Consider the following 13,474-nt stretch of genomic DNA (forward strand, 5'->3'; position numbering starts at 1 on the left):
ATTAGAGTATCAGAGAAAGTTAAAATTATAAGCACAGAAAAGCAAAGTTTCTTTTAATAATTAACAAGAGTTAATAAGTCAGTGTTGGTCCTAAAGAAAATGAGCATAAGGAATTAGTAATGGAGGATAAAGAGATGGCAGATGAATTCAACTGACATTGTGCATTGGCCTTCACAAGAGGATACAAGTAGCATTCCAGAAATAGCCGTAAATCAGGAATTAGAAGGGAGGGAAGAACTCAAGAAAATTACAATTATCAGAAAGGTAGTTTTCAGTAAATTGTTAGAACTGCGAGATGACAAGTCTGCATGTCCTATGGATTTCATCGTGGGAAAGAAGTAGGTAACGAGATAGTTCATGTATTGATTTTAATTTTCCAAAGCTCATTAGAGTTTACTTTGGAAAATAGCCAAGAGAAAGTGGAGGGAGGCAGAAAGAAGAAACTACAAGTCAGTTAGCTGAACATCTGTCATAGGAAAAATGTTAAAAGCTATTATTAAAGATGTTATTACAGAGCATTTGGATAAGTTAAAGGTAATTAGGCAGAACAAATGTGGTTTTGTCAAAGGGAAATCATGTTTAACCAATTTACTGGAGTTCTTTGAAGAAGTAATTTGTGCTGTTGATAAAGGGATATTGATAAACTAGTGGATGTATTGTACTTACACTTCCAGAAGACATTTAATAAGGTGCCACATAGGTTATTGTGAAAAATAAAAGCTCATGGTAGGGAGTAACATACTGACATTGATAGAAGCTTGGCTTGATAACAGGAAGCAACAAGTAGAAATGACTCGGTCTTTTCTGGGCAGGTAGGGTATCATGAAGGATTATAAGGGATTGCAGGAATGTAGACCTGAGGTTAAGATCATTTCAGCCATGATCTTATTGAATGGTGGAGTAGGTTCAAAGTAATTTACTCTTGTTTCTTGTTCATATGTTCGGACATTGAAAAACCTGCAAGCCCTACAAATCAGAATGTGTACAGTGCGGACATGTTTCCACAGTACTCAGTAAATAGTGACTTGTTATTGTTTAGTCAGTGGAAAAGTGCCGGTTTTAATATTATAAACTAGTCATATGTTTACCTCCTAGATCGAGAATGCTGCTGGTTTTGACATGTCATTATATTACATTGAATTATTTGGATTATGTCAAGGCTTTGTACTTTAAAAAATTTGTATTTAACTGAACTTTTAAAGGGTTGAGTCTTTGATTTGCTTTTTATCATTATCATTTTCCTTTTAATCCATGAAAATGGTTCAAAGAGGAACAGGCATTACTTGTGTATTCTGTACTGGATACACATCTAGATCACAAAGAGAAAGAGTTCATATGAAAAACCATTGATTATTCTAAAAATTATTTCCAAACAAATAACAATTTACACTTTGAAACAGGGATAGCTTTCTTACAGATAGGAACCAATTAATTAACCTTTCTTTCTACTAGACCATTTCAAGCCACCCCCCAAAAATGTATATCTTATCTTATTGGACAATTTGCAGTAATTATCTATCATGGGTGCTATAGTTACCAACTCTGTGGGCTGTGTAAATGACAGGGAAGAGTCAGAGTCATACAGCACAGTTTCATCATTTATATAAATGTGAATATAGGAGATATGGTTAATAAGTTTGCAGATGATACCAAAATAGTGGACAGTGAAGATTATCTCAGAATACAATAGGACCTTGATCAGATGGATTAATGGGGCCAATGAATGGCAGATGGTTTATTTGGATAAATGTGAAATTTTGCATTTTGACAAGGCAAACCGGGGCAGGGCATGTACAGTTAATGGTTGGGCCCTGGGGAGTGTTGTCAAACAAAGAGACCTAGGGGTGCAGGTGTATAGTTCTTTGGAAGTGGAGTCGCAGCTAGGCAGGATGGTGAAGAAGGTGTTTGGCATGCTTGCCTACATTAGTCATAACATTGAGTATAGGAGTTGGGATGTCATGTTGCAGCTGTACAGGACATTGGTGAGGCCACTTTTGGAATACTGCATACGATTCCAGTCACCCCTTCTACAGCAAGGATATTGTTGAAGCAGAAGCAGAAAAGATGGAGAAGCTGTTCAAAGGGAAAAGAGGAAGGGAGGAAGCTCTTTTAGCAGGAAGTCTTTTCTATCCATGGTTTTCCATAATAACCTCTCTTACCCCAATATAAATCAGGAACCATGTATGCCTCAGTAGCCATAGTGTATTTATTGCCAGTCCACTGTTCTCTCATATTTGGGGTACCAAATCAAATTAGAACCTGATGTTTGGAATAACAAAGACTTTCTGCTTAACACGGTGGCTCAGTGGTTAGCACTGCTGCCTCACAGCGCCAGGGACCCTGGTTTGATTCCACCCTCGGGCGACTATCTGTGTGGAGTTTGCACATTCTCCACGTGTCTGCGTGGGTTTCCTCCGGGTGCTCCGGTTTCCTCCCACAGTCCAAAGATGTGCAGGCTAGGTGGATTGGCTATGGTAAATGGCCCATAGTGTCCAGGGGTATGTAGGTTAGGTGGGTTATAGGGGGATGGGTCTGGATGAGATGCTCCGAGGGTCGGTGTGGACTTGTTGGGCTGAAGGGCCTGTTTCCACACTGTAGAGATTCTATGAAACCTCGCTCAAGATCATTCTAAAATCCAAGCATGAGACCATAAGACATCATGGACCAGTGCTAAAGCAATTGTTCCTGTGCCTGAATTCCGCAGAAGAAGACTATATTTCTAGAGCATCTGTATCATCTACAACCTGGCAATCATAAAGGCACAGCCCTTGTCAAATGGAATATAGCAAACAACTGAGGAACCAGAAGAGGAGGAACAAGAGGAAAGCAGCACATTCTCCTTCTAGCTTATCACCAGAATGCTTCACTGACACAACCCTGAATCCCCACTCTACAATAATCAGAAATTCTACTATTTCAGATTATAAGACACAACTTTTAGATACAATAAAAGCCAAACAATACTAACTGAGCTTCATTCAAACTATTCAATAATCCATATCAGAATCAACTTAATTACCTTAAGTATTCTTTCAATGTCCATTTTTCATGTGCCTTTGCCTCGCCTATTGCTCCTAAGTAGCAGCATGTTTGATGGAAGCCTGCTCACTTTCAATGGGGAGACGTAGTTGGCGCAGTAGGACATCCTGAGCAGATGTAAGTCGAGAAACTATTTCTTGAAATAAACTCAATGCATGGTTCGTGCCTTTTATGCTTAGGTTAGGGGTATGCTAAATGGATAAACCTAATCTGTCATCTTATTGAAATACTATTGCAATCTTTCCTCACTGTCACACAGTTTGGTTTTGGATTCTGCAAGGGCCACTCAGGTCTTGTCCTCATTACGGCTTCAGTTCAAATATGAACAAAGAGCTGTAATTCCAGAGGTGAGGTGATAGTGACTGACCTTGACATCAAGGCTGCATTTTACCAAGGTTAGAGTCAAGGAGCTCTAGCTGAAGTCACAGGACATTTCTCCACTTGTTGGATTCATACCTGGCTCAAAGGAAGATTGCTGTGGGTGTTGGGAGTCAGGCATCTCAGCTCCAGGACACCTCTTCAGAAGTTCCTCAGGGTTGTGTCCTAGGCCCAAACATCTTCAACTACTTCATCAATGACAACATTCCAGGTTTGGGCTGACAAGTGACAAGTAATATTTTCATCACACATTGCCAGGCAATGATCATATTTAAAAAGGTATGATCAACAACAGTTAGGTATCCATCTAACCATTGACTGTTGACATTCATTGGCATCACCGTCACTGACCGCCCCCCCCCCCCCCCCCCAACCCACTAGTAACATCCTGGGGATTATATTGACCAGAAATTGAACTGGACCAGCTATATAAACACAGTGGCTACAACAGCAGGTCAGAGGCTAGGAATGAGGCTAGAAATCCTGCAGTAATTCACCTCCTGATTTCCAAAGCCTGTGTACCATCTACAAAGCACCAATCTGGACTAATATAATTCTCCCCACTTGCCCGGATGAGTGCAGCTCCATCAACACTTGAAAAGTTTGACACCATCCGGGACGAAGCTTGCACCACATCTACAAACATCCACTCCGTCCACTACCATCAATAGCAGCAGTCTGTACCATATACAAGATACACTATAGAAATTCACAAACGTTCCTTAGACAGTGTCTTCCAAACACATGATCAGTTCCACCTCGAAGGACAAGAGCAGCAGACACAAGTGAATGCCTGCAAGTTCACCTCCAAGCCACTTACCATCTGTCTTGGAATATATCACAGTTCCTTCAATGTTGCTGGGTCAATATTCTGAAGTTCCCTCTCAAACAGTATTGTGGGACCATGGCCTAGTAGTATTATCACTGGACTGTTAATCCAGAGACACAGGTAATGTTCTGGGGACCTGGGTTCAAATCCCACCACAGCAGATGTGGAATTTGAATTCAACAAAAATATCTGCAATTAAGAGTCAAATGGTGACCATGAATCCATTGTCGATTGTTGTAAAAACCCATCTGGTTCACTAATGACCTTTAGGGAAGGAAACTGCCATCCTTACCTGGTCTGGCCTACATGTGACTCCAGACCCACAGCAATGTGGTTGACTCTTAACTGCCCTCTGCACAATTAGGGATGGGCAATAAATGCTGGCCTAGCCAGCAACATGCTCATTCCCCTGAATGAATAAAGGATATATAGCAAATGGACTGCAGGGAACAGAATGGTAGTTTGTTATCATCTTCTCAATGACAGTGAGGGATGGGCAATAAAAATTCTGGCTCAGCTAGTGATGCTCACATTCCAAGAATTAATTTTTAAACATGAGTTGAAACAGCTTTTCTGCTCTGAATAACTTAGTCCTAAATAGGCGTTTATCCTATCACTAAGAAAATAAGGTCAATAGGTAGTGAATTACAGAAATATAAGCCACAGCTCTGCATTCTGACTTAGAATTATCTGGTCCAATACAACATTTGATGTCTCAATGTACAAAAGATGTAATAATGTGCAGCTCCAGAATGAAAGACCTTTTCTCCGGTTTGTTCAGTATATAGTCTCAGTCTCGATATGTCTGCAAGGGATGCTGAGCAAGGGGAGGCATTTATCCACAAATGAGGTGAAAATGTGATGTCAGTTGTCACAGAATCATTTTGGTAATGATTAAATGTGGTCAGAGTTGACAGACTGAGAACATTCTCAGTTTTCAAGTCAGTTATGATGTTTGACAAGAGCTGTTAAATAAAATGAACAGGTGTAGCCTCTCTGCTCCTATGATGCTGCTTGGCCTGCTGTGTTCATCCAGCCCTGCACCTTGTTGTCATAGTTACTTGTAATGACCACTTGGTGGAGCAATGTAGTCTCCTGCCTTGTTGCAACTGTGGATATGTTAACAGGTAATGATTGTTCTGTAGTTTCTCACAGAAATAAATCAAAAAGAAAATAATTCAACACCCCAATTTTTAACACACTAACTGGAAATGACAGATACTACATATATAAAATAATCAAAACTGAAAGAAAAATAAAAGTAACTACTGAGCAAACTCGGCTCATCGTTATTTCATAAGCAAGGCATATACGAACGTTAATTTTCATAGGAACTGTTGTGATTATAGCAGAGGCATTCCCCACACCATAACGTGACTCCTTTAATCTATGCTCTCTGTTTTCTAACTACTCTCAATCTAACAACTTGGTTAGATTGGCAACACTATCAAGATAAACCTGGGTTAAAGTTCCACTGGCGTCAGCACAATCACTTAAGGACATATGAATAAGAAATGCAATTCAGCAACTTCAGTCTGATCCATGTTTCAATTACAATAAAGCTAATCAAACATCAATTCTATTTACCTATCTTAGTTTCAAGATAATGCAACTTATTCTCATCCAAGCTGACCACATCACAGTATTGAAGGGATACTACATTGCTTGAATACCATCTTTTGAATTGAGATGATACACTAATGTCTGGTGGACAGTTACAAAGAATACAATAGAGTTGTTCAAAGGAAAGCAGGCAGTCTTGCCAACGACCTGGCCAATGTTCATCCATTACACATGAGCGAAAAAAGATTAGGTGAACATTTAACAACTCATGTTACACTTTTAACATAAAGAAATTCAATATGCTTCAACAGACCTGTTAAAACTGGACATTGAACGAGCAAGGGAATGATTACAAAGTGACTGAATGCTTGTCCAGGTAGACCATGAGTTGAATGCATGTTCTTTCTTTCAGCTACTTTCCAACCCTATATTTGACATGATGTAATTTGCTTTTTGGCTTTTTGTTACTTTACATTTACTCCTAGTATATTAAAGGCTAACATAATTGCTTATCTGTGTACACACTGCCCCACCGGAGTATATTCTACTTCAACACAAACAGCTGAGAAGTTACGAATATACCGTACATTCTTCTTTTAATGAGAGGCAACTCTAATAAAAACGTAACAACATCAGATTAAGTTTTATTGATTGTGCTAAGTTATCATATGAAGATTTTAAATCTCCTAAATTGCACATTCGAGACACAAATGTGTCTGTCGTCCTACTTTCTTGCGTCACTCAGAACGGGAAAGGGGGGTCGCGGAAGTTTCTGGAATAAATCATTCAACCCAGCGGTGAATGAGAAAAACAGCAAGATCCCCTGAGAAATGGATCCTCTTCAACACACAACACACACTTATTCTGAGAAAAGGAAAGCACCAGAAAACCTTGTGTGTGTGTGCCCTTCGTGAAGAGGCGACATTGAAGTCGGTTAGCTGTCAGAAGGCAGTTTTTGGTAACTTATTGTCCTGAACACTAACCGTGTAAAGATTTTCTCGCTCAAACAACATTTGGCATTGACAGTGCATGGACCAAAAACCTACAGGTGCCATCGAAGTACAATTTTAATGTGACGTTTCCCCCTCTCCCACCAGAGGATGACCGTGAACTCGTGACCCAGGGTGGGCGGGGCTGGTACCATGCCCCGCCCCGTTCTGTGCAGGTCTGGCCTCGACTGGATGACGCGCGCGGGCGGTGAGTATAAAGGAGCCCCCCCGGCGCGGAGAAGATCAGTCGCTCGCTGCAAACTGAGATTTTCGCCTGTTTAGTGCGCTTTCTTCTTCCAAAGTCTGTGGTGGACCCCAGTTTTAAAAACCAGCCCCTTCATGAGTAACCTGTACAACCTGGATTCACGCTGCGTCTCGCCATGTTTCCCTCTGTTTTCCCTAGAGCCGGCTAATTTCTACGAGGGGGTCAATGGTGGGGCTAAGCCAAACCGGGGCATGTGCGAGGAAAGAAACAATCTGGTTGAGCTGAACCCAGCAGGTGATATCTACGACGACGAAACAGCCATTGATTTCAGCCCGTATGTGGTGGAGCCGGTGACAGGCTCTCAGCTGGAGCTCTACAGTGACGACTTGTTAGCAGACCTGTTCGCCAGCACCAACAAACCGGACAAATCTCAGCCCGACTATGGCTTTCTGCCTCCTGCAGCCAGTCAGATGATGAGCTCTGTCTCTGGTGTACCTGCCTCATCGGGTAACCATTCGGACAGGGACCTTTTCACTGCTCAGCTACGGGGCAGCTACAATCAACGCCCGGACTTATCTAAAGTGGTGGTTAAAGAAGAGAGGGACGAAAATATGGAAACTTCGCTACACACACAGATTGCAGCCTGCGCACAGACTACGGTACATTTGCCCACGGGCCAGCCTACCCCTCCCACTAGCCCGGAGCCCAGCTCTGCAAATTCCCACGGTAGATCGGCACCTGGCAAGGAAAAAGCCAAGAAACCAGTGGACCGACAGAGCTCCGAGTACCGACAGAGGAGAGAGAGGAATAACATCGCCGTGAGAAAAAGCAGAGATAAAGCCAAGCAGCGTAACATAGAGATGCAGCAGAAAGTCATAGAACTCAATGCCGAAAACGATCGTTTGCATAAAAAAATAGAACAGTTGTCAAGCGAACTTGCGATTATGAGGAACTTTTTTGAGCAACAGCCGAATGCTGCATCGTTCCTCAGTGCAAATGCAGATTGTCGGTGACTGTTGAATAAAACTTAAGTAACATCCAGTAGACCTGATACCTCACCAAAGAATCAATAATTTTGTAGCAAATACTGTGAACTTAGAAATGCGTAGATTTTTCTGGCCTTGGGAGTTCGAAATTCCTGAAACTTGTTGCAAACTGCCTTAAAAACTTTGCCATAGCAACAAAGGCTGACAGTTCGTTTAAATTATTTTTTTAATTCTAATTTTCTATACTCCTAAATGCATTAATGCAGCTAAGGTACATTTATATGCCACAATTATGAACTTTATATTTTTCATTTTAGTCAATGGTTGATAGAGCATGGTTGACGTCTTTTATATTGACTGTATTTCGTTTTATGAAAAGAATCATTAAATACATCAATTTCTATTTGTCTGGTGTATTTGTTCAATACCTGTGTTCTGCAGGGTTGGGCACAACCAAACAAAAGGTGAATGGAAAATTTTCAGCTGGCAGGATACCGTGTACTTTGCTGAGTCATACTGGGAGTAAGAATGCATGTGAACACGTAATACTCGCTTGGCCCAAGGTTTTTAATAAATTCAATCACTGAATACTTGACATACCTGATAAGTAAAAGCATCCAACAGTAGATAGAAGGAATTTTTAAAGGACGATTCACCTTCCAAGTAGTGTTAGTTCTTAAGTGAATTTTCAGTTAACTATCAATTAAACTAACAGTATGCTGTATCAGATTCCATAGTCACTAAATATTGCCTGGCAAACAAGCTGTAATTTACTGTGATCCTAGCTTGAGGTGGTGCAAACTATTGATTGGCCAACAGCAATATGTCATTTTAAGATACTGCGATTGTAAACTATCCTAGTTTTTTTTTAAAGGTGGTTACTACTTCTGTGCAAATTGGTTGACAAATATGTAAGATAAAGTGACAGAAATAGAATTTTATCTGGAATTTGCAAGTACTTTTCATCCTCTACCATGCTTTAAAATGTCAACTTCTACCTTTCAAAAGAAACATATGCAAGTTTTTTTATTTCCTTTTCAGTGCAACTATTATTGCATTTTCTTGGACACTAGAAACTAAAATAACATTTCAAACTAATATGATATCACTTGGAGCCAAACAAAAAATCCATCTCTGCTAGATTTAAATCCAGGTCAAAAAGAGAAAGTAGTACAATCTATGGTGCCAACTAGTAGCCTACGATCATTTCCAACACAGTATCTGGGAAACCAACCAAATGGCCTGCCATGATTTTGTCTACAAGAAATTACATTTAGGAAATAAATATTAAACAAAACCAAAACTGCTGAATAAACTCGATAGGTTTGGCAACATCTGTGGGGAGAAAGTAGAGTTAACGTGGGGAGTCCAGTGACTGCCAAGTCTAACGAAGAGTTGCTGGACTCCACTTTCTCCCCACAGATGTTGCTACACCTGAGTTTTGCCAGCATTTTGTTTCATATCTACAGTATTCAGTTTTTAAAATTGAATCTATCTTCAGATATTTGTATCTTTGTTAATTGCAGCCACTGCTAAAACTTTCATTCATGCATCAAGTTATATCCAGACTTGGCAATTCTAATGTGTAGGTCAGTTAGCTAGACAATACTTTGCAATGCAGAGTGATGCCAACAGCATAGGTTCAATTCCCATACTGGCTTAGGTTATCATGAAGGACTCTCCTTCTCAGCCCTGCCCTTCACATGAAGACTGGTGACCTCAGATTAACCTAACACCAGTCATCTCTCTCTAACTGGAGAATGGGACGATGGCAAGTTTTCTTCTTGAATCTAACATCGTCCTGGCTGGTATCCAATTTTACATCATCCATAAACTTCAAGTAACCTGGAATTCTGCTGCTCATAAAATCCTGTGTACCCATCTGTGCCCACTCAGCTATATAAGCTCCCAATTTACCAACTATTGTATGATCATCTGTCTGGGTCTCCATGTTGAAATCTTCCACCTGTTCTGCTGCCTTAAGAGTTTGCATGGTGGTGTGGGGTCAGAAACTCAAGGTACAAAGATCTTGAGATGTATGCTGCATCACCTCCAGCTATCTCAATTTTGTCTTTCCACTGGACTCTCATGTCTAAATGAGAGAAATATTAAAGGTAGGAGTAGGCCATTCTACTCCTCAGGCTTGCTCTGCCATTCAATATGATCAAGGCCGATCATGGAGTTCAATACCCTAATCCCTATCTTCCATCCTATCACTTGATCCCCTTAGCCATTAGAGGTATATCTACTTTCTTCTTGAAAACACAATGCATTGGCCTCAACCAATTCCTGTGGCAATAAAAGCCACAGGCTCACCATTCTCTGGGTGAAGAAATTTCTCCTTATCCTTAACCTATGACCCATTGTTCTGGACTCCCCTACCACTGGGAACATCCAACATCTAATCCATCTAATTCTGTTAGAAGTTTAGAGGCTTCTATAAAATCCCTGCCCATTCTTCTAGACTCCAGTGAACACAATCTTAACTGACTCAATCTCTCTTCATACATCAGTCCTGCCATCACAGGAATCAATTTGGTAAACCTTCGCTTCACTCTCTCTATAGCAAGAACATCTTTCCTCAGATAAGCAGATCAAAATCACACACAATATTCCAGGTGTGGCTTCATCGATGCCCTGCATTATTCCAGCAAAATATTCGTGTTCCTGTACTCAAAAGTTTTGCTACAAAGGCCAACATACAGTTTGCCTTCTTCATTGTTTGCTGCAACTACATGCAACTGGTGCATGAGGACACCCAGATCTCATTGAATATACCCCTCTCTTAATTTACAGCCATTCAATAATCGGCCCTCCTATTTTTGTTACCAAAGAGGATAAACTCACATCTACCATACTTTTACACTCAACGTGTCAAAATCACTGCAACATCTCTGCATCCTCCTCACAGCTCACCCTTCTACCCAGCTTTGTATCATCTGCAAATTTTGAGATATTACATTTAGTTCCCTCGTCTAAATCATCAACATCTATTGTGAATAGCTGGGGTCCCAATACTAATCCCTGCAGTATTCCACTAGCCACTACCTTCCATTCAGTAAAGGATCCATTTATTCCTACTCTTTGTTTCCTGCCTGCTAATCAATTTTTATCCATCTCAATACACTGCCCACAATCCCATGCACTTTAATTTTGCACATTAATCTCTTATGTGGGACTTGAGAGAGTAACATTGATGGAACAATTCAATCTACACATGTAAACCAGAACATCAATTTTAGAATGCTAATCCTCAAAGTGAAATTCCTCCACGATCTCTTACTTTCCCATATCTGTAACCACAGCCATGCAACCCTTCAAGAACATTGCGTTCCTCAAATTCTGGCCATTATACCACTATTGAGAGATAGTAAGAACTGCCGATGCTGGAGTCTGAGATAACACAGTGTGGAGCTGGAGGAACACGGCAGGCCAGGCAGCTTTCCTGCTCCTCTGATGCTGCCTGGCCTGCTGTGTTCCTCCAGCTCCACACTGTTATGCCACTATTGGCAGTCATGCCAAAAAGTGTCTAGGCCCAAAGCTAGGATTCCTTCCCACTTCTTTCCTTCTTTAAGTCACTGCTTAAAACCTACTCCTCTTACCAAGTGTTTTGAATAACTGTTCTAATGTCTTTTTTGCTCAGTGTAAATTTTTGTTTGGTTGTGGTTCGGTGACATGCCCGGGACATTACACTAAAGTGCCTACACTAAAGGCACTGTATAGTTGTAATTTGTTGGATTACTCTAAACACTGTGAAAGAATTTTGGAAATACAACTGACAAAGAAGCCAGAACAGTCCTGTTATTTCCAAGATAAGCAAAAAGAATCTAAATAAGTAGTTCAATGCATCAGTGTGTAATTCATGAACCACAGTTACAGGGTATGGATTCTGCTCACACAATGAGCATCAGAGACTGTCTTGAGAGATAAAGGCTTTTAAAAAAAAACAAACAATCAAATCAATATCTGATGCCTTCATTTGTCATGTCATGCAACAGCAGAGCAGGGTCTTAGTTGGGAAAATGGTACAACGAGGATCTAAAGAGACCTGGGAAACAATTTACAGAATGGAAAAGATTGGTAACGGATCTTCTCATTCAACATATGGAAATAAACATTTGATTTCATGTAAGTTAGCCAGAAGAAAAAAAAATTACAATTTTGAATTAAGTTTGAATAACAGTTATTTTTTTTTATTCTGCAAATAATTAAATATAAATTTTAAAGGAATTTTACACACAAGCCATCCAAAATAATTTTAATTACAATGCAGCATTTATAAATATTTAATGAAATAGATATTTCGCATCATAAACTTTAAAATATGCAGTTGTAACCATCAATGCTACAAGTGATGATTGAGAATTTCACTTTTGCTGAGGGTGTAGCAGACTAACTTCCTCTAGTCCAATCCAGCTTGCTGGCTGATTTGTTACAGAGCGGACGTAGCAGCTGAGAGGTCCCAACTCCTGGCCAAGTACACCGTCCACCTCATAGCCCTGTCATGAGAGATGTAATAAACCAGGCATTATAAAGAACACAGCAGGCCAAGCAGCATCAGAGGAGCAGGACAGCTGATGTTGGGGTCTAGACCCTTCTTCAGAAAAGAAGGGTCTAGATCCGAAACGTCAACTTTCCTGCTCCTCTGATGCTGCTTGGCCTGCTGTGTTCATCCAGCTCTACACAGCATCGGCAGTTCCTACTATCATTATAAAGAACATTTTGTTTTGAAAGGTTATGAGGAGAATGTAAGTTATTAGAGTTCACATTTAACATTTCATACAATATGTGTGTGGCCATGTGAATATTTCACAGTACCATACTTTAAAACAATATTTTACATGATAGAATTATTGCATATTCATGTGCAGCACAGTACAAATACATAAAGCATTACAGGATTATTTCAATGTTATTTGGCTACCATATTAGACATTCCTTAATTAAAGCTTTATAGGAACATATTTTGATTGTCAGAACTATGAAGGGAATGTACTTTTAGACCTCATGATAGAGCTGGATAGGACATTATGCACTGGCTCAGTAGTGATTCACTTTTGATGAAAGATACCGCTTAAAAGCGCAAAGTAAATTTTCAGTGATATATTTTAATATTGGCTTTAACAAGTTTGTACACTGAAGATAAAAAATATACTTAAAAATATTAAAAAAATAGAAGAGTATTGTAAAAGAAATAGTATTCAGTTAGAAAATTAGATACTTAAACTAATTCAGACCAATTTTCAAAAAAGTCGTTTTAGTTATGGCCATAACAGTGGATGATTTAATTACCATAAATTGCAGGTATAAGTTGACATAGCATACAAGACAACCTCATATTTCTGGCTCCAATGATCAATCCTGGTCCATCCATGTGAACGTTACAGTCAAGATAGCACATCAACGTCTCTATTTCCTCAGAAGGTTAAGGAAATTGAGCACGTCCACAACGTCACTCACCAATTCTTATAGATGCACCATACAA

The 13,474-nt window shown here is 40.0% G+C and overlaps 2 protein-coding genes across 10 annotated transcripts in view; one reads left to right on the top strand and one right to left on the bottom strand.

Moving 5' to 3' along the window:
- Positions 1 to 7,004: 7,004 nt before the first annotated feature.
- Positions 7,005 to 8,392, top strand: cebpd (CCAAT enhancer binding protein delta). Its single transcript, XM_020534068.2, has one exon. The coding sequence runs from the start codon at positions 7,138 to 7,140 to the stop codon at positions 8,014 to 8,016; it is 879 nt and encodes a 292-aa protein (XP_020389657.1). The 5' UTR covers positions 7,005 to 7,137; the 3' UTR covers positions 8,017 to 8,392.
- Positions 8,393 to 12,155: 3,763 nt separating this feature from the next.
- The window catches only part of spidr (scaffold protein involved in DNA repair), a 250,462-nt gene continuing 249,143 nt past the window's right edge, over positions 12,156 to 13,474 (bottom strand). For 8 of the 9 annotated variants that reach the window (XM_048595620.1, XM_048595614.1, XM_048595617.1 and 5 more), the window contains one exon: positions 12,156 to 12,488. In XM_048595620.1, coding sequence (XP_048451577.1) covers positions 12,357 to 12,488 — 132 coding nt within the window. In that variant the 3' untranslated portion in view covers positions 12,156 to 12,356. The remainder of the gene's footprint in view (positions 12,489 to 13,474) is intronic. The other variant, XM_048595618.1, reaches the window with a different exon arrangement.

The sequence above is a fragment of the Rhincodon typus genome, chromosome 4 (assembly GCF_021869965.1).
Source record: "Rhincodon typus isolate 14 chromosome 4, sRhiTyp1.1, whole genome shotgun sequence".
NCBI classification, from domain to species: domain Eukaryota; kingdom Metazoa; phylum Chordata; class Chondrichthyes; order Orectolobiformes; family Rhincodontidae; genus Rhincodon; species Rhincodon typus.